We start from the raw sequence: 19,204 nt of genomic DNA on the forward strand, positions 1-19,204 counted from the left end.
GGAAAAACCGGAAAACATGCTTTAAAAAAGGATCCTCAACTTCAGGGAAATGCAAAGTAAAAAAAATATTTAAAATTCCAAACTCTTTCTGATTGCAGAAGTAGGAGCGCATGTGTTACAGAGACTGAACTGACAGAAACACTTAGGAAAGATATGCAGTCACATCTAGTAAATTGGAAGACATGCCTACTCTGCAATCCAACACACAGCCTTTATGTACTAGCCTTCCTAAGGAAACTCTGTATGTACAAAAGAAGAGGTGTGTCAGAACATTCATTGCCACGTTGTTTATAGTGGTAGCAAAAATTGAAAACTACATCAATTAAAATGAAGGAACTAAATCTATAGATATCAACGAGGTTTAATCTCCAAAACTTAAGGTTAAGTGAAGAAAGCAAGTTGCAGAACAATACCATTTATTTTAAGATGAATAACATGCAAGTGAATACTGCATGTTTCTTTGTTAGATTTATTGATATAGTTTACATGTAGTAAAACCCCCCTTTTTAGTGTACAACTCTGAGTTTTGACAAATGCATACAGTTCTGCGACGACCACCATAATCATGATATAGAACAGTTCTATCAGCCCCCCAAAATGTAGTCAGCCTCTCCACTGAACCCCTACCCCTGGCAACTACTGGTTTATCTTCTGTCCTAGAGTTTTGTCTTTTCCAGAATGTCATGTAAGTAGAACCATACAGTAGCCTTTTGAATCTGGCTTCTTTCACTTAGCATAATGGTTTTAAGATTGCTCTATGCCACTTCAGGTATGTGTAACCTGATCCTTTTTATTGCTAAGTAGTACTGTATTCTATGGGTATAGTATTCCATTGTGTAAGTTTGTTTATACATTTAACAATTGAAGCGTATTTTAATTGCTTTAAGTTATTGCTGATTATGAATCAAGTCACTATAAACCTTGTGTACAGGTTTTTGCATGAACATAAGCTTCCATTTTACTTGGGAGTGGCATAACTAGGTCATATGGTAAATGAATGTTTCTAAGAATCTACCAAATTGTTTACAAAGTGTCTGTACCATTTTGCACTCCACCAGCAATGTCTCAGGGTTCCAGTTGCTCAACATCTTCATTGACACTTGGTTTTTGTTTTTGTTCTTTGCACTTTTTTTTTTTTTTTTTTTTTTTTTGAGGTGTAGCCTTCCTCTGTCACCCAGTCTGGAGTGCAGTGGCATGATCCTGGCTCACTGCAACCTCCACCTCCCAGGTTTAAGCGATTCTCCTGCCTCAGTCGTCCGAGTAGCTAGGACTACAGGCACACACCACCACCCCTGGCTAATTTTTTTGTATTTTTAGTAGAGACAGGGTTTTGCCATGTTGGTCAGGTTGGTCTTGAACTCCTGGCCTCAAGGGATCTGCCCACCTCAGCATCCCAAAGTCCTGGGATTACAGGCATGAGCTACCGCGCCCAGCCTGTTTTTGGTTTCGTTATGTTTTGTTTAATTTTAGCCACCAGCCTTCTTGCTCAAGTGCTCAGGCTGGGCTATTTAAGAAAGATTACAGAACTTGCACCAAACATTTTTTATGGTATCAATCATGTTTGTAAAGGAATGTGGAGAATGTTTTCTCCATGAACAAGTGTTATGATCCATGAGAGTTGAGGGGAGTTGACTGGAAGGGAAGAGATGGGAACCAAGGGTCATAAATAAGTATGAAGCAAATTATATTTTCTTTCATGGTTTATCTTGGAATCATGCATTTGAGAATGGAACACACTGATTTTTTTCTCTTTTTTGAGACAGGGTCTCCCTGTCACTCACCTAGGCTGAAGTGCAGTGGCACAATCATAGCTCACTCACTGCAGTCTCAAACTCCTGGGCTCAAAGGTCACTCCTGCTTCAACCTCCCAAGTAGCTGGGACTACTGGTGCATACAACCATACCCAGCTGAATTGTGTGTATGTGTGTGTAGAGAGACGGGGTCTGGCTATGGCCCAGGGCTGGTCTGGAACTCCTAGGCTTATATGATCCTCCCATCTTGGCCTCCCAGAGTTCTGAGATTACAGATGTAAGCCTCCATGCCCAGTCACATTCTGAATTTTTAAACAAACCAAAACAATGGTCATAGCCAATGAAAAATTACTTGGGAATGGTACACAGAGGACTTTATTGAACCATAATGGCTGACATCTGTGTGTCATTTTACAAAACCATCCCTTCCAGCCAGTCCCCCAGAAGACTGCTTTCTCACACTTCACAGGGGAGGAGACAAGAGCTAAGACCTCCTGACTTGTTTGCCTAGGGGCTACATTCACCACACTACCCCATGTGTCCCTCAGTGCAGAGCTTCACAGAGAAATGACAGGAGCCTGGCTGGTGAGGAATGAGGAACCAAGGGAAGGAACAAGGAACTGGAATTGGGTAGAGAAAAAGAGTGAAAAAAGGAAAGAGAAAGGAACTGGTAAAGAGGGAGACGAAAAAGTGGAAGAGGCAATAAGAGGAATCACGTTTCTCTGCAAAGAAATCAGAAACATAAAGCTCTTAACGTAAGTCCTTAGGAATTCACAGATACATTTTTTGTTTCCCTTCCAGCTCTAAAATTCTATACTTCTACAAAATGCCACATTTCCCCTCTTTATATTTCACTGTGATCCCACGGCAACAAAAGATTTTCCTCAGCTACCCAAGGGTTTAGGCTGTAAAGTGCCTGCACTCCACACTAAAAGTAAACTCTTGCATTAGTTACCCAAGTTGTTTGAAATGACGAACCAAATTTTCAGCTCGTATCTCCCTTTTTATCAGCAAATAGTAATTTAAAGCCATTTGCCTGGGCTATGGTTCCCGGGTGACAGACTATGGCCTATTAAAATTAATCCTGACAGAAGATCCTTGCTGCTTTCTCCAACCCCATTTAGGCCATTGGTTTATGAACAGGATGAACAGACGGCCCATCCCAGAGGGCTTGAGGGAGGAAGCACGTTAAAATGGCTGCCTGCATCTTTGTTTGCTCAGCTGCCTGGAAAAACTAGGACTAAGGGAAATGGGATTAATCAAGGGGGCAGTTGCCCATGGGGAAAAAAAAAAAAAATACAAAGACTGTGGTGAGAAAATCTCCGCCAAGTAAGGTTCAAGTTGGAGGAAAAGAATCCTTTTCTGTTAATACTGTCACATGGCTGAAGTGTTGTTTAGTGACGAATCTTCCATTTCAGGTCACCACTGTGTTTTATGATCTTGGTAGTGTGGGAAGACATAATTTTTAAAATTATTAAAAGTTTGGTACTCTGAAATTTCGTGTAAGTTTACTTTTTAATAAGCAAATGTAATGAAGATTGCTGGTTAGATATGTGACCAACTGAATTGTGATTGAATAATAAAACTTTGTAAGATTTTTTAGTATGAAAAAACTCACAAACTGTGAAAACAAATCCTTGAAGGAGCACATAATCTTTGACACAGACTATATAGACATTGTAGCTAAGGCCCCTCCTCTCAGTTTAAGACATAAAATCTTAAACAAGATTAAAAATACCTTCCCCTCTCCTTGACTTATTTTCCTTCCCTTTGACACATTGAATGAAATTCCACCAATAAGAAGATTATATGGTGAACAGATATCTTCCTTTGAGAAGACAAATGATCTATTAGTAATTTATATGTGAGTATTAATTAGTTCTAAAAGGCTTCCTCATAACAGCCTAGTTGAGGTGGTGACCTGCACTCAAAGAGTGAAATTTGTTTAGAAGGGAAAGGGAGAAAATGGAGAGAATTTTGAGTAATCTGAGAAGAAGAACACACCAGAGAGACTATTACATCAGTGAGTTTAGGATAATAGGAAGACTCCAGAGTACTCATCTCCAGAATCTGGAGAGCATGTAGGGCAGGAAAGTAGGAAGATATCAAAGCTAAACTTTGCTTAGAATTGGTTCATATTCTATGCTGGAGGGCAGAGTGTCCTACACTTAAATGGGCCTCACTGAAGATTTTTCATAAAACATCCAGTACATCATGTAAGTCTGGCTATAAAAATTATTTAATTCATAAACTATCAGATAAACTATGTTTATACTTCCTTTGTGGTTGAGGAAAAACAGTCTGCACATATATTTATGAGAAAACAGAAAAGGAGTGAGGGAGGTAATTTGCAAAGTCACTACAGGATGAGATTTCATAAGATCCTTTCAGGTTTCAACAGGGAGGGAGGTGTCTTTTTAGTGGATGGAAAGAACCAGTTTCTGCTACAGTGTGAACATACCATGGCTCTCACTCTTTGGAGTCTGAGGTACATCACAGGCCATGAAATAAATAAACCAGTGATCAGCAGCAGGCTAGAGTTAGAGAAAACCAGCTAACCCCTCTCCTCTCACTAGACCTGGCCAGAGTCAGTGTCTGGTCACCTTTCATTTCCATCTTACCTGAGAAAGAACACAGCTCTGAAAATCATCAGCAGTGGGGAGCTGGAGAGGAGTAAGGGATGCCCATGAAATAGACAGAAGAATTATTCAAGAAAAAAAAAACAATCCTCAGTAATTTTCTTCCTGAAAATTGGGAGGAGAGAATAGTCAATCATAGTGTATAGGGCAATAAAGGTAATCCAGATGAGAGAATGAAGGTGGTGGTAGTAAAATTTGTCAACCCTCAACAATGTTTTTATGGGGCAGGTTTTGTGGATCACTAACTTTGTGGCAAGTCAGTTAACTCTTCTGAACCTCAGCTTCCTCCTGCTTAAAATGAGAGTATTGAACCAAAGTCCAAGATGCCTCTCAACACTTAAAGTATATGATTCTAGTATGATGAATGTTATAATACATTCTCTGGCAACATCTGCATCTATTTAAGCTCATAAATGTTGAGAAGAAATATTTGGTATGCAGTCAAACCAGGAAGCAAGTAGCTCCCTTTAAATAAATGCTCACCCAACACTGCTGGAGCTCCAGGCTTATCAGCCTTTGCTGGACTCCCGTAGTTGTGCATGTCTTACAGCCCTGGATAATGTTTCCCATCACCTAAAATTCTTGGACTTCATTTAATTTTTATATCTAATGTATGACAGCTCTGAGTAACTTAAAATTGTTTATAAGGTTAAAAAAGTGAAGTTGTCAAAATAGTAGAAGACAAGCAAACTATTATGAATGATGTGAAAGGGTATCACCTCAAGCAGACTGAAGAAAGTTAGTATGAAGGAATAAATATCCTCTTCATAATACACAGCAAGAAAAACATTAGATAATGTAAGTCAGGGGTGGCAAATTGTCGGTCTTTGGCCACATTCAAACTACAGATGGGTGTGTTTGGCAGCACAGTGTTTTTCAGACTTAGGAATTTGAGTGACTTTAGGATAGGCATGTTCTTATAGCCCAGGGAAGTATCCTCCCCTGCTCCCATCAGCTACTGGCCCCGTTATCCTACCCTTCTCACCTGCAGGCAAACTTCTTGGGTACCAGGGCATTTGAATTTGGGCACAGGAGGCGAGTGTAAATAAAACACTTAACCTGACTCTTTTATTTTCTGAGGCTACAATTAATACCATGGAAACGTCCTAGATTGCTAGTAGAAGATATATACTTGTTACAGAAAGGTGTTCTTTACCTCTGAATCTCAAAATTTTTATAAGGCCTTCTGTGTTTTAAGAATCCTCACAAAAAAATAAGAACTTTTACATTTAAAGCAATTTTAAAAAGAATCATCAAAAATGGTTCTCAGATAATTCACGGAATTAATGTTCCTCCAGATTATAAACTTCATCAAGACTACCACTTTTTTTAAGAATCAAATGTAAAAATTGAATTTTATTTTTATTTCTACCTTAGTACACCCTTCTATGAGGACTCAGTCTTTTTGGAGGAAATAATTCCTTTGTTTTATAGTCAGATGAATAGGTACTCTAGTCAAAGGATATAATCCTGTCATTTGGAACAATTCCTAAAGAATTGTTTGCAACCATCTCAAACAACATATAGGCATAGTTTTCAAAGCTTGGTTAAACACCCTTACCTGTTTTTAAAAAGCCATTTTAAAAAGATCAAATAAAATTATGAATCTTTATGATTATCATAGAAAAATTAGCATCTTTACAACTACATTTTATGCTCTAAATTTCATACTGGGGATTTTGTAACCAAAAAAAGGATCAACTTAAGACAGTCCTATTTGCCCTTCCCTTTAACACCCCAAAAATGTTTACATAAATTTGTGGGCACCGTAAAGATATTTTATTTTAAGGTTGGGCTACAAAGTGATCAGTTAAGTTGTTAAGTTTTTTTTTTTTTTTTTTTTTTTTTTTCAGTCTGAGTGTGTTTTGTTTAGGTGGTAGCAAGTTAAGAGGAAAGGGGAGAATTAAAATATTTGCAAGATGTCATTAATCTCCAGCAAGAGCCTAGAGTTGTTTTTTTTTCCCCCCCACTTCATTTCAGAACTAATCCAGCTTTCTGTTATTTGGCTCAGAAAAGTCTTAAATCTGTAACAAGAGAGTAACTTCCTGTTCTCAAGAGTATGGCTGCCAAAGAAAACATTTACAAGAAAAGTCCCAGGGCCAAAAAATTGCCTACTAATTATTTCTCAACCCCCCTCCTACCCCTAAATCAGGAAGGTGAATCCTGTAAATGCTCTATGTTAAAACTTGAAAAATTAAGAGAAAACCATCAAGAACTGTTTGCCATTTATTTATAATTTATTGCATTCAGATTATATCAAGTTTATGGCCCTTGGGCACAAATGAATGTTTCTTATATTTTGTTCGGAATCCCACAAAGATTATACTTACCTTTTCCAAAATACACTATGGAGGTTTTTCCCAGTACCTTTCCAGCTAAGGAAGAGAAGAGCAGTCACTGACATCCAGGAGCCAATCTAGTGCTCCCAACTTGGGCTGCAGTGTTGCTAGGAGCTGGCCTGACACAGCAAGGGCTTGATGTTATCCTTGGTGACCTGTCTATTCAATGCAGTCCCAAGGAAAATCCCAATAGCCCTTTTGTAGAAATTGACAGACTGTAAAATTCATATAGAAATGCAAAGGACCTAGAATAGCCCAATCAACTTAGAAAAAGGTAACTAGAGAGCCTATGCTACCTGATTTTATGGCCAATGATAAAGCTATAGCAAATGAGACAGCATAGTATTCGTGTCAAGATAAGCAACTAGATCAATGTACCAGTATAGAGAGTATAGAAATAGATTTATGCATATATGGCCAGTGGAAAATGGGTAGTCTTTTCAATAAATAGTGCTAAAACTGTTAGATATCCTCATGCAAAAACAAAAAGCAACTATATTTTTCACACCATGTATTAGTTATCTAATTCTGCCTAATGAATTACCTCAAGGTTTAGCAGCACTTGCCTTCTGGTCTCTTTGCTTCTGTTATCTCTTTTTTAGAAACTCATCTTTAGTCCCCCTTTTAGGCTTTTCCTTCCCTGAGGAAGTAAAATAAATTATTCTTAAATTCACATCTAAAGAAAAGTAGATACAGTTTATTTAACCTCCTGTTTATCCAGTGGCATTCCCCCCCCCCCCCATTTGTCTTCTGCACAATCCCATTCACTAGCATTCATTAAGTCTCTATGTCCAATAAGAAGAAATCCTTGGGTTTGCAAATATTCTTGGTGCCAATACTGGCTTCCCAATAATTATTAGTAATAGTAGCAGGAGTCAATTATTGGCATGTCTCTGATGCACTGCTAGGAAATTTGTCAATGCTATCCTGTGATCTGTGCAGCAAGCCTGGGTGGGCGATGCAGTTCCATTTAATTCATTATAAATCTGCATCCTGGGGCACAGAGCCGCAGAGTGCTGCAGTGACCTGACCAAGGAGGTATTGTGATTTAATGGCAGACCTGGGACTGACTCCAGGCCTCCCACCTGTGTTCTGAAATCAGACGGGTCTGGGTGGTTTCAGATAATTTTCACATATTTTTGAGTTTCAGTTTCCTTATCCATGAAATGGTGGTAATAACATCTTCCAGGCAGGACTGTTATAAAGACTCAGTGTATGTGTGCTGCATCCAGCTCAGTAACTCCTGGTATCCTTTACTTCCCCCAAGCCGAGGCTATTTTCTGGAATACTCCTCATTTGTAGATTTCTTCATGCTTATTAAGACTCGCAATGGGTTCCCTACAAATGACTAGTGTACCCTTTATGGGACACTGCCCCTGAGGAGTTTATGTCACTGGAGAGATAATAAATGGACACAAAGATTGGTCATGAGATGTAAGAATAAAGAAGGGGCATTATTCTTTATTCTAAGAACCATGCAGGCATTAACTCATTTACTCTTCACACCAACCCCATTAGGAAAGAACTCTCCCAGTTTCAATTTTACAGGCCCTCAGACAGTTTTGTGACTTACCCGTGTGCACACTAGTGATTCAGCTCAGGTAGTTGACTCGAGTATTCCCATGTTCTTAAAAATCACACGATTCTGCTTCTCAGTATAGGGTCATATTTGTTTTAAAAACAAAGTAAGTGGGGGGGGGGGTGTGTGTGTCTGTTTTAAAAGTCTGGAAGGACTGGAACGAAAATATTAATTGGAAGCATTATTATAGGATGTTGTTTTATTTTTTAAAAACCCTTTACATACACTGCTACTTTCCATTTCAGTGAGATAAATTTACTATGAAATGTTAGAGTTCATTCTCCCAATTTTACATAATACCCTGCTCATGAAGAGGTTGATGAATGTCAGGCCTTTAGATGGAGGGTTGAGGGGCACTAGAGTTAATGTTGACAAAGGATCTGGAAGGATTATCTCTTAGTTTCTTTCGGTTTCAGTCTGTATAATTTAGGAACTCTCTATAATAGTCTTCTTGAGTAGTTCAAGTCATGTTTAGAATTTTCCATATGTTGAAGATATATTTTAAAATACAAAGGCCCGAGCTGTAGAATGGTCCCTGGAATTCTCGGCATCACACTACCTGACTTCAAACTATACTACAAGGCTACAGCAACCAAAACAGCATGGTACTGGTACCAAAACAGAGATGTAGACCAATGGAACAGAACAGAGCCCTCAGAAATAATACCACACATCTACAACCATCTGATCTTTGACAAACCTGACAAAAACAAGAAATCGGGGAAGGATTCCCTATTTAATAAATGGTGCTGGGAAAATTGGCTAGCCATAAGTAGAAAGCTGAAACTGGATCCTTTCCTTACTCCTTATACGAAAATTAATTCAAGATGGATTAGAGACTTAAATGTTAGACCTAAAACCATAAAAACCCTAGAAGAAAACCTAGGTAATACCATTCAGGACATAGGCATGGGCAAGGACTTCATGTCTAAAACACAAAAGCAATGGCAACAAAAGCCAAAATTGACAAATGGGATCTAATTAAACCAAAGAGCTTCTCCACAGCAAAAGAAACTACCATCAGAGTGAACAGGCAACCTACAGAATGGGAGAAAATTTTTGCAATCTACTTATCTGACAAAGGGCTAATATCCAGAACCTATAAAGAACTCAATCAAATTTACAAGAAAAAAACAAACGACCCCATCAAAAAGTGGGCAAAGGATATGAACAGACACTTCTCCAAAGAAGACATTCATACAGCCAACAGACACATGAAAAAATGCTCATCATCACTCGCCATCAGAGAAATGCAAATCAAAACCACAATGGGATACCATCTCACACCAGTTAGAATGGCTATCATTAAAAAAGCAGGAAACAACAGGTGCTGGAGAGGATGTGGAGAATAGGAATGCTTTTACACTGTTGGTGGGACTGTAAACTAGTTCAACCATTGTGGAAAACAGTGTGGAGGTTCCTCAAGGATCTAGAACTAGAAATACCATTTGACCCAGCCATCCCATTACTGGGGATATACCCAAAGGATTATAAGTCATGCTGCTATAAAGACACATGCACCCGTATGTTTATTGCGGCACTATTCACAATAGCAAAGACTTGGAATCAACCCAAATGTCCATCCATGACAGACTGGATTAAGAAAATGTAGCACATATACACCATGGAATATTATGCAGCCATAAAAAAGCATGAGTTTGTGTCCTTTGTAGGGACATGGATGCAGCTGGAAACCATCATTATCAGCAGACTATCTCAAGAACAGAAAACCGAATACCGCATGTTCTCACTCATAGGTGGGAATTGAACAATGAGATCACTTGGACACAGGAAGGGGAACATCACACACCGGGTCCTATTGTGGGGAGCGGGGAGGGGGGGAGGGAAAGCATTAGGTGATACACCTAATGTAAATGACGAGTTAATGAGTACAGCACACCAACATGGCACGTGTATACATATGTAACAAACCTGCACGTTGTGCACATGTACCCTAGAACTTAAAGTATAATAAAAAGAAAAAGAAAAAAATAAATAAATAAAATTACTACGTTTTTCTTTTCCTTGCTTGTTGTAAGAGAGAGAGAAAGAAGTGAATGTGGAAGTGTTGGCAGAGTAGTTTTCATTTCTACCTTGGTCTCATTAAAATTGACATTTTAAAGTCATTGCATTTCACTTAGAAACTGCTTCCAGACCAGTTTCTCCAGGGGGATGGGCTCCCAGGACCCTCTGCCTCTCTCTGAGTCCAGCTTCCATATCTCCTGTCCTAAGGACAGCTTTTTCCCTAAGTGCTTCTCCTTGGTGGCTGCCATAGAGCATGGTTTTTTGCTGCTAGAATAGCTCCAGTGGTGAGACTCAACCAGCAGTCAGCAGTGGTCTAAAACCTCCAGAATGACAGCAAGCACTGCCTACGTGCCTGGCAGTGCCCAGTCCCTATGTGGGAATGACTTCATATGGCTCTCACATCAGCCTATCAAGTAGGTGTGACGATCCGAGGTTTTTAAAGGATGAAACTAATATTCAGAGAGCTTTGATGACTCACCCAAGGTCCCACAGACATTGTTTAAATACAAATTTGGCTCCCAAATGCACATTTTCCTCTTAGCATGGTTCTGACTCACAGTGATTTATCTAACTGAGTTGCTTTGCTTTCTTACTTTTTTATTTCTTTGTTTTTTTGGAAGTGGAGACAGTAAGGGGTGCGAGATTTGAGGAAAGGTTTAAAAGTAAAATCCATTTTTGTACTTTGTGATCATCAGTGTATCTTGCTTTTTCCATATGGTGTATTAACTAAATTTCAGGAATTAAAAAGACAGAGAGGCCCCCTGACACACAGAGTCAATCTTATGGCTTACAGATGCTTCTATGGATTGTACTGTCTGGAAGATGATGTGATCTGACTTTGACACTCATTCCAGAGCCTGATCTGCTCTCTGCCCCTTCTACATGGTCATGGATGAAACACAGAGACAACATTAGTAGAAAATATATAGTATTTATTAAACATATGTGACATAGGTTATAATATCAAAGTACAGCATGCATGACCAGATTATTCATTCGTTGAACAAAAACACCGATTGATACTGAAAACGTTTAATGATTAAATTTCCATGACATATAAAATTCTCTTTAAGTTAAAGTGAGAGAGAAAAAAAATCACAAGTTGAATAAATACAGTGATTTCAGCTGGTCCAATGAAAGCATAAGGCACAAATTAAACCAAGGGACTAGCGCATCTGAATGAAGCTCATCTGGCCCACACAAGTCTCTAACTGTGGCTCCCATGACCCTGCACAGATGCTTGGGACCAAGAGGAAAGAGCACCTGCAGGCTGGGAACCCACCCCTCCAGGTTCAAGTTTGGCTGGGTGCCCATGCTCCTTGTGGACAGGCCTCTCCGTACCAGAGAAACGCTGCCTCTAATACTTTTATGGGTAATCAAAACCTTCATGCTCTATCAAACGATCCTGGCATGAATAACATGAAACTTCAAATTAATGTCCTTTTCCCTCCCAACCAAAGTCTAGCAAATAAAATACATTGTGAGGGAATCCTCCTGACAGGATTTCAGTATCTACAAAGAAAACAAACGATGGCACAGTACAGCAGGGTATGCCGGGTGGGTGTCAGAAACGTGACCTTGTATATCCCTCTCTTACCTGCCCACTCCACCTTCACTTTCCTTCCTGTCTCAGAAGTGGATCAGAGCCTCAGCGATTTCCATTTTGGCTTACACTGTGTATAGGGGAAACAAGAGTCACCCTTCCCAGAGGATTTCAAGCCACAGGGTTCCAGAGCCTTTGTCCATCTATAAAAAGTGTGTGCCTCTGAGTGCCTAAGTCAGAGTTTTCTTCATGGTTAACTCCAAGACTCTTGTGTATGGAGTGTAGTTCCTAGAAGGCATCACGATTTCACGAGTCCTGCCTGTTTGACTGAGAAATGAGAAAAGGCAGGTCAGGAAAACGAAACAAACCCCCCCTATATGCTTCACATGTTAAGACAGCTCTAGAAAATGGTGTTTACGCACATAAAAATAAAAAGACAATAATGCAGCTTAATATTTCATTTAAATATTACAAACGGGCCCTGCAATGGACTTAATGTTTATGTTTTCCCAAATTCATATGTTGAAATCCTAACCCCTAAGGTGATGTATCAGGAGGTGGGGTCTTTGGAAGGTGATTAGGTCATGAGGATGGAGCCCTCATGAATGGGATTAGTGGCCTTATAAGAGAGGCCCTAGGCCCAGCGTCATGGCTCACACCTATAATCCCAGCACTTTGGAAGGCTGAGGCAGGCAGATCACCTGAAGTCGGGAGTTCGTGACCAGCCTGACCAACATGGAGAAACCCTGTCTCTACCAGAAATACAAAATTAGCCAGGCGTGGTGGCACATGCCTGTAATCCCAGCCACTCAGGAGGTTGAGGCAGGAGAATCGCTTGAACTCAGGAGGCAGAGGTTGTGATGAGCCGAGTTCATGCCATTGCACTCCAGCCTGGGCAACAAGAGCGAAACTCCGTCTCAAAAAAAAAAAAAAAAAAAAGAGGCCCCAGAAATATTCATCATCCCTTCTGCTATGTGAGGACATAGCAAGAAGACACTATCCATGAACCAGAAAGCAAGCCCTCGCCGGAAACTGGATCCGCTGGCACCTTGGTCTTAGACATCCCAGCCTTCAGAACTGTGAGTAATACATGTCTATTGTTTATAAGCTAACTAGTTTCTGGTACTTTCTTACGGCAGCCTGAACAGACTATGACAGGTTAAAAATAAAAAAGTTATTTTTAGCAACCTGTAAAGGTTGTACTAGGCATCCATGGTTCAGAAAAAATTCAAGGGACTTGTCACCTGGTGGGAAAGATATATACATAAAAAATTTTCATGTACTGTGTTAGGAACTATAACAGAGACATAACAGCTGTGCTGGGCATTCTTTTGCCATCCAGCCCTATTCTCCCCCTTCTCCACCCTACTCTGTGGCCCGGAAAGGTCAGCATCAAGGGGTTCCCTTGCCCTTCAAATTCAGTTCCTTTTGGCCTACTGCAAGGTGGTAGCAGGGGATCAGGGAATGAGAGGACAAAGAGGTCAGGACATTTGTCCCTTCCCAGCCAGGCTGCAGGTTGGTAGTCGGCAGCATCCCTCTACCAGGGCCCCTGGTTATAGCTCCCCAAGTTGTTCTCGTCCCCTGGCTTTCTCCCCTGCCTCCTCAGGCAAGGGTGGTAACAGCTTCCACTGTCACTAGCTCCAGAGCTTGCCACTGTCCCTTGTTTATTTCCCTTAACATTGCCCAAACGTCCACAATAGTCCCTTCATTTAACTCTCAAGCCTCCCTTCCCGCCATGACCTGAACAAAATAAGCATGAAGACATGATGGGAAAATTGAGGGCAGAACAATTTAGTACCACCAGGAAATTCACATCTGGAAATTCACACAGAGAAGGTGAATCTTGAAGGATGCCTAGCATTCACCAAGTGGGCAAAGCAGGGATGGGAACTCCAGGAAGAAGGGGCAGTATGTGCAAGGCAGAAATAGGTGAGCACACAGTTTGCGGATGAGGAACTGCAAACCGTGTGCTCCTTTGGAACGACTGGAACAGAGTTCACAATGGAGAGTGGCAGAAGATGAGGCCTGCTAGAGAAGAGTCCCATGTCCCTGGCTAAGAAGTTCAGAAGGGGACAGAGAACTACAGCAGGTTTTTAAGGAGGGCCATGGCCTGCTCATATTTTTATTCTAGCGAGGTTCCTCTGGTACTATCGAGGGTTGACTAGGGAAGGATTATTCTGAAGGCAGGTCAGTTAGAAAATTCTTGTTCTTCAGGAGGTGAAAGAGAGATCATGAGAGCTTGAATCCTGACAGAAGCACTGGATGGGAAGTGGCAGGGAGATTTTAGGGAGATATTTGGGAGTTATAGTTAACAGGATTGGGTGACTAAGACATCCCATTTCTTTTTCATCCTGGACACGTAACTACATTTCCCAGCTTCTCTTGCCATTAGGTGGGCCTTGTGACTAAACAGGGAGAAATGACTTCTACTACTTCCATGTTTAACCCATAAAAGTCTTCTACATAAATACCCCACGCTCTCTCTCTTCCCTTTTATGTACAGCATACAGTTGGAGAATCCAGGAGGACTCCAAAGTGCAGGCAGGGTCGCTAGATGGAGAAATTCCTGCGTTCCTGAAAGACTGTGTGGAGTGAAACCTTATACCAAACTGCCTTAAACTGTGACATAGGAAATTAATCTTTACCGTGCTAAGCCACCGAGACCTATGGGTTCTTTCACACAGCTACGTTCTTTATCCCAACCAACGCGATGAAAAAATGTGTACATGAAGCCTAGGAGTCGAATCCCTTTCCCCTAACTTCCCACATCCAGTCATTCACCAGGTGATAGAAGATGTATTAAAAGCATGGCAGGGGGTGTATTTTAAACTTTGCATGTCTCCCCCAAGGAGATTCTCCGTGTTCTCCACCCAATCCCCATATACACCTATTATGGAGGCTTCTGACACCTCCATAGCTTTTTTTTTTTTTTTTTTTTTTTTTTTTTTTTGAGACCAAATCTCTCTCTCTTGCCCAGGCTGGAGTGCAGTGGCATGATCTCAGCTCATTGCAACCTCTGCCTCCCAGGCTCAAGCAATTCTGCCTCAGCCTCCCATGTAGCTGGGATAACAGGCGCGTGCCACCGCCACCTGGCTAATTTTTGTATTTTTAGTAGAGACGGAGTTTCACCATGTTGGCCAGGCTGGTCTTAAACTCCTGACCTCAAATGATCCACCCAACTCAGCCTCCCAAAGTGCTGGGATTACAGGTGGGGGCCAGCGCGCCAAGCCTCTATAGCATCTTCCTGCACTTGTTGCTCTACACATTTGTGTCCACGGCTAGGTATAATTTCTCTAAGGGTGAAAGCCACATCTCCATCATCTCCATGAATCCAGCAGCTCATAGAAGCCAGTCACAGAGCTATTACCTCACATATGAATTACAAAGGAAACCAAAGGTTGGAGAAGTTTCAAGAAGAAATGGGTCCCAGTGTCACCTGCCACAGAGAGCAATCCATGGGACCTGGTGATCCAGGAGGCCCCAGGGACCTGACCAGGCAGTTTAGTGGAGTGCCAGGAGCAGAAGCCAGATGGCTATTTGTGCCAACTCCTGTGAAAATTCCACATAACAGAAACAGTCTCCAGTGACAATATCCTGAAAGCCCATAAAATGCAGAAATATTTATAAAGGTGAACCTTCTAGGGTTCAAAAGCAGGCTCTCATATCCCGATCTTTTAAGAAAGAAGTGGGGTATTTTATTTTGTTGATCACTAGGAAACAACAGGATTTCAAGAACAGAAATAATCTCAACCACAAAACTGAAACCCAACCATTTGCCTTAACACATTTAGGCTATTGTTAACCTTTTATTAATCAATAAAGGGGCAGTTCCTCTGGGGAAAACAATAGCAGAATCAGCAAATAAAGCTTTGACAAAAAGCTACTTTGTGTTCTGGTCTTTGCAACAGAAATACGAAAATATAAGCATTTTAAAGCACTTACTACGTGCTGAGCACTTATGACCATGGGGAGTATTTTTCATCAAATTGCACCTACGAAGACATAATTGATGAGTTTGCTGGAAACCAAGTTTCACTACAGGGCAGGAGAAAGAAAAGTCACTTTTGTTTTGGTTTTCGTTTTTTTCATTTTTCTTTGTAAATGAAGGCTAGATGACCGGGACTTGTTCTCAATGGCTTTCATTAACATATATCAAAGTTTTCAAACCAAACTCCTGAGTCTTTATATACACACATACACTTATGTGTGTGTGTGTGTGTGTGTGTGCGTGGGTGTGAAAACTCCTGAACCCACAGTGAATCTCTTCTCACCCTTTCCCTTTCCCTCTCTCTTTATGAAGAGACCCTTTGTCACTAGAAATTTATGGAAAACAAAGATTAGATGAAGTAGGCGAAGCATTTGAGGAGGAGAAAGTGAGGCAGAGAGATGGTACTGAGTAGATGAGACAGTCTCAGGCAGACTGGCAGCAGGAGGAATGGGAAAGAAAGAGGCGAGTGATGAAGGAAAGAACAGCACAGTATAAGTGAGTGAGTCAAGAAGCAAAATAATTCTCTGACTCAGAAGTGACTACAATATACTGAGTTTAGGTGTCTGGGAAAGCAGTGGCTGCAGCCACAGAAATACGAAAATGCGGGGCACTTCCACTGGACATTCTATGCCTGTTACTTCACTTAATCCTCTCAACAAGCTTCCAAAGGGATTGCCACCAAAATCATCCTTGTCAAGATGAGAATCAAGGAGGGCAGGAATTTGCCAAAGCTGCAGATACAGCAGGAGGCAGACTCCGAACTCAAACCCAGGTCTAACTTCCAAGCCAGTATTCTTACTCACTCCTAAGAGGAGTGACTTTGAAGAAAGAGATGGCACACTCGGCCATGCAACGGCAAGTATGAAGACCAAGTGGACACCAGCTGGGAGTGCCCAGAAGGCTGTGGGGAACAAGGACTTGTATTCAAGAGAAGGGTGCACACTTCCTGTGGCTCAGCCACAGAGAGGAGAGGTGAAGCTGTGAGACTGGATGCAACCTTTGCAGGAAGTACTGGAACCAAGATAGAGCCATGTGGACTACCATGGCGAGGGTCTTGGAGGAGGAAAAGAAGCCATCAAAGAAGCTGGAGAAGGACAGACCACATAGATAGCTGGAGAACCAGGAGAGAAAACTCCTGCAAGGGTAAGAAACAGGCTGAGGAATCCTTCCTTTCTTCTTAGCAAGGACTGTCGAATGCTACAGGGAGATGGCTCCATTCAACAAATATTAAGTGCCTAGTATGTGCCAAGCATTGCTCTAAGGAGGTCCCAGGGAGAATGCAATTAGTGAAATAGATGAAAATCCCTTCCTCATGGAGCTTGTATTCTAGTGAGGGGAGAGAGAGAGAAAAAAAAAAAAAAGAGGTAAAACATAAGCAGGAATCACTTCATCCAAGGCCTTTATTAAATAAATAAATCATGTGATAATACTGATCCCCCGCCTACGTTCCTCACTTGGTATGTATCTTTCACTTATTCACTGAACAAATGTTTTTGAGCATCAACTTTGAAGTCCATACTCAAATTTATTTATATTTTATACAATGTTCTACATAGAAAATCAGAGAGTGGGTTTAGTTAATATAAATAGTAATAGCTATTAAGTGCTGAACTCTGGTCCAGTTACTATGCTAAAATGCTTTCATTTTTATTTTTATTTATTTATTTGAGACAGGGTCTCATTCTGTCGTCCAAGCCCAGGCTGGAATGCAGTGGCGTGATTTCGGCTCACTGCAACCTCCACCTCCTGGGTTCAAACTATTCTCCTGTCTCAGCCTCCCTAGTAGCTGGGATCACAGGTGCACGCCACCACACCTGGCTAATTTTTTGTATTTTAGTAGAGACAGGGTTTCACCGAGTTGCCCAGACTGAACTTGAACTCCAGAGATCAGGCGAGCCACTGCCTCAGCCTCCCAAACTGCTAGGATTACAGGTGTGAGCCACCATGCCCGGCCTATTATTTATTTATTTATATATTTTTTGTAGAGATAAGGTCTTGCTATGTGGCTTAGGCTGGTCTTGAACTCCTAGCTTCAAGGGATCCTCCCGCCTTGGCCTCCCCAAGTGCTGGGAACACAGGCATGACCCACCATGCCCTGTCTCTAAATGCTTTATGTACACGTTTTCATTTAATCTTCAAAGCAACCCAATGAGGTTTGATATTATCCTCTTCATTCTTATTTTAAAGATGAAAGAGTTGAGGCTTTAGAGAGATAAAGTAACTTGCCCAAGGCTGAGCTCAGCTAGCAGCTGGCTGGACAGGGAACTGGACAGCCTGAGCCTCCCTGACTGTCCCACACTGATGAATTCCTTGTAGGAGAAGAACAGGGAGTAAGAACAAAACACTTCTGCATAACTCAGGCTTAATTCAAGGCTTGTACCAGTCTAAAAAATTCTAGAGAAAAAAAATCTAAAAAATATTCTGGACAATACCATGGAATACTTTATTAGTTAGATGCAAATTTGAAGTCCAAGTATGAACCAGGAATTTTGTTAGAACATACACACCGCCATTTAGTAGCTCTCTGTTTATTACATATTTTCAAACTACTCATGTACTGCACCAAGACTCAAGAAGGCCTGGTTCTAATTCCGGCTATGTGGCTTCCAGTGAATCACTTGATCTCTCTGAGCCTCGATTCTGGTATCCATAAAACATGGGGATTAACTAGACCGGGAGTTCCAATTTGTTTCTGCCCATAGAGCTATTTATTCAAACCGAATCTTACTTGGAATCCAACAGACAAAATAGACTAAAAGCTGACTTTCTCAGGTTGTTTTGGGGAGGAAGGAGGGTCCCACAGGCCAGCCCCTCACTAACCCTCCTCATCCCCCCGGGCATCCCGAGGCCTCTCCAGGAGCCCCAGCTCAGAGTAAGGCAGTTCCAAGAAGTGCAGGTGGAAGGCCACTGCCCTGCCCTGAGTTACCTAAAGATCCCGGGCTCCTCCCCACCCAGACTTGCCTGGCGCCTTTCACATAGTAGGCACTTAATAAATATTTGCGAGGAAACGAATGAAATATTATTCTGCCTTTTCGGAAACGCGGATATGTAGTTTTCATTTCCTCTGCTGATTGACCTAGGTAGTTAAACTGCTAAGATGGATCCTGGGGGAAACCAAATGTTACATTTATGGAAAAGCTGCCTTTAGATACTGAAGTGGCTTCCAAGTTCACCATGGCCATAAGTTAAGGGTCTGTCAGCACTTCCATTATGAAAACCGCTTTGTGGTTTCATAACTTAGCCATAAAAGTTTGCTTCAGGCTATACTTGGGCATACAAATTGAAAAGCTTGTTTTAAGCCAAAATGTAGGAATTAGAAAACAAACAATTTATTGGTTTC

The 19,204-nt window shown here is 41.2% G+C and overlaps 1 protein-coding gene across 1 annotated transcript in view; it reads right to left on the reverse strand.

The window, feature by feature from the left end:
* Nucleotides 1–11,244: 11,244 nt before the first annotated feature.
* MYZAP (myocardial zonula adherens protein) overlaps nucleotides 11,245–19,204 on the reverse strand; it is a 91,139-nt gene continuing 83,179 nt past the window's right edge. The window contains exon 13 of the mRNA XM_023228602.1: nucleotides 11,245–12,203. Coding sequence (XP_023084370.1) covers nucleotides 12,107–12,203 — 97 coding nt within the window. The 3' untranslated portion in view covers nucleotides 11,245–12,106. The remainder of the gene's footprint in view (nucleotides 12,204–19,204) is intronic.

Source organism: Piliocolobus tephrosceles, chromosome 6 (genome assembly GCF_002776525.5).
Source record: "Piliocolobus tephrosceles isolate RC106 chromosome 6, ASM277652v3, whole genome shotgun sequence".
Classification (NCBI taxonomy): Eukaryota; Metazoa; Chordata; class Mammalia; order Primates; family Cercopithecidae; genus Piliocolobus; species Piliocolobus tephrosceles.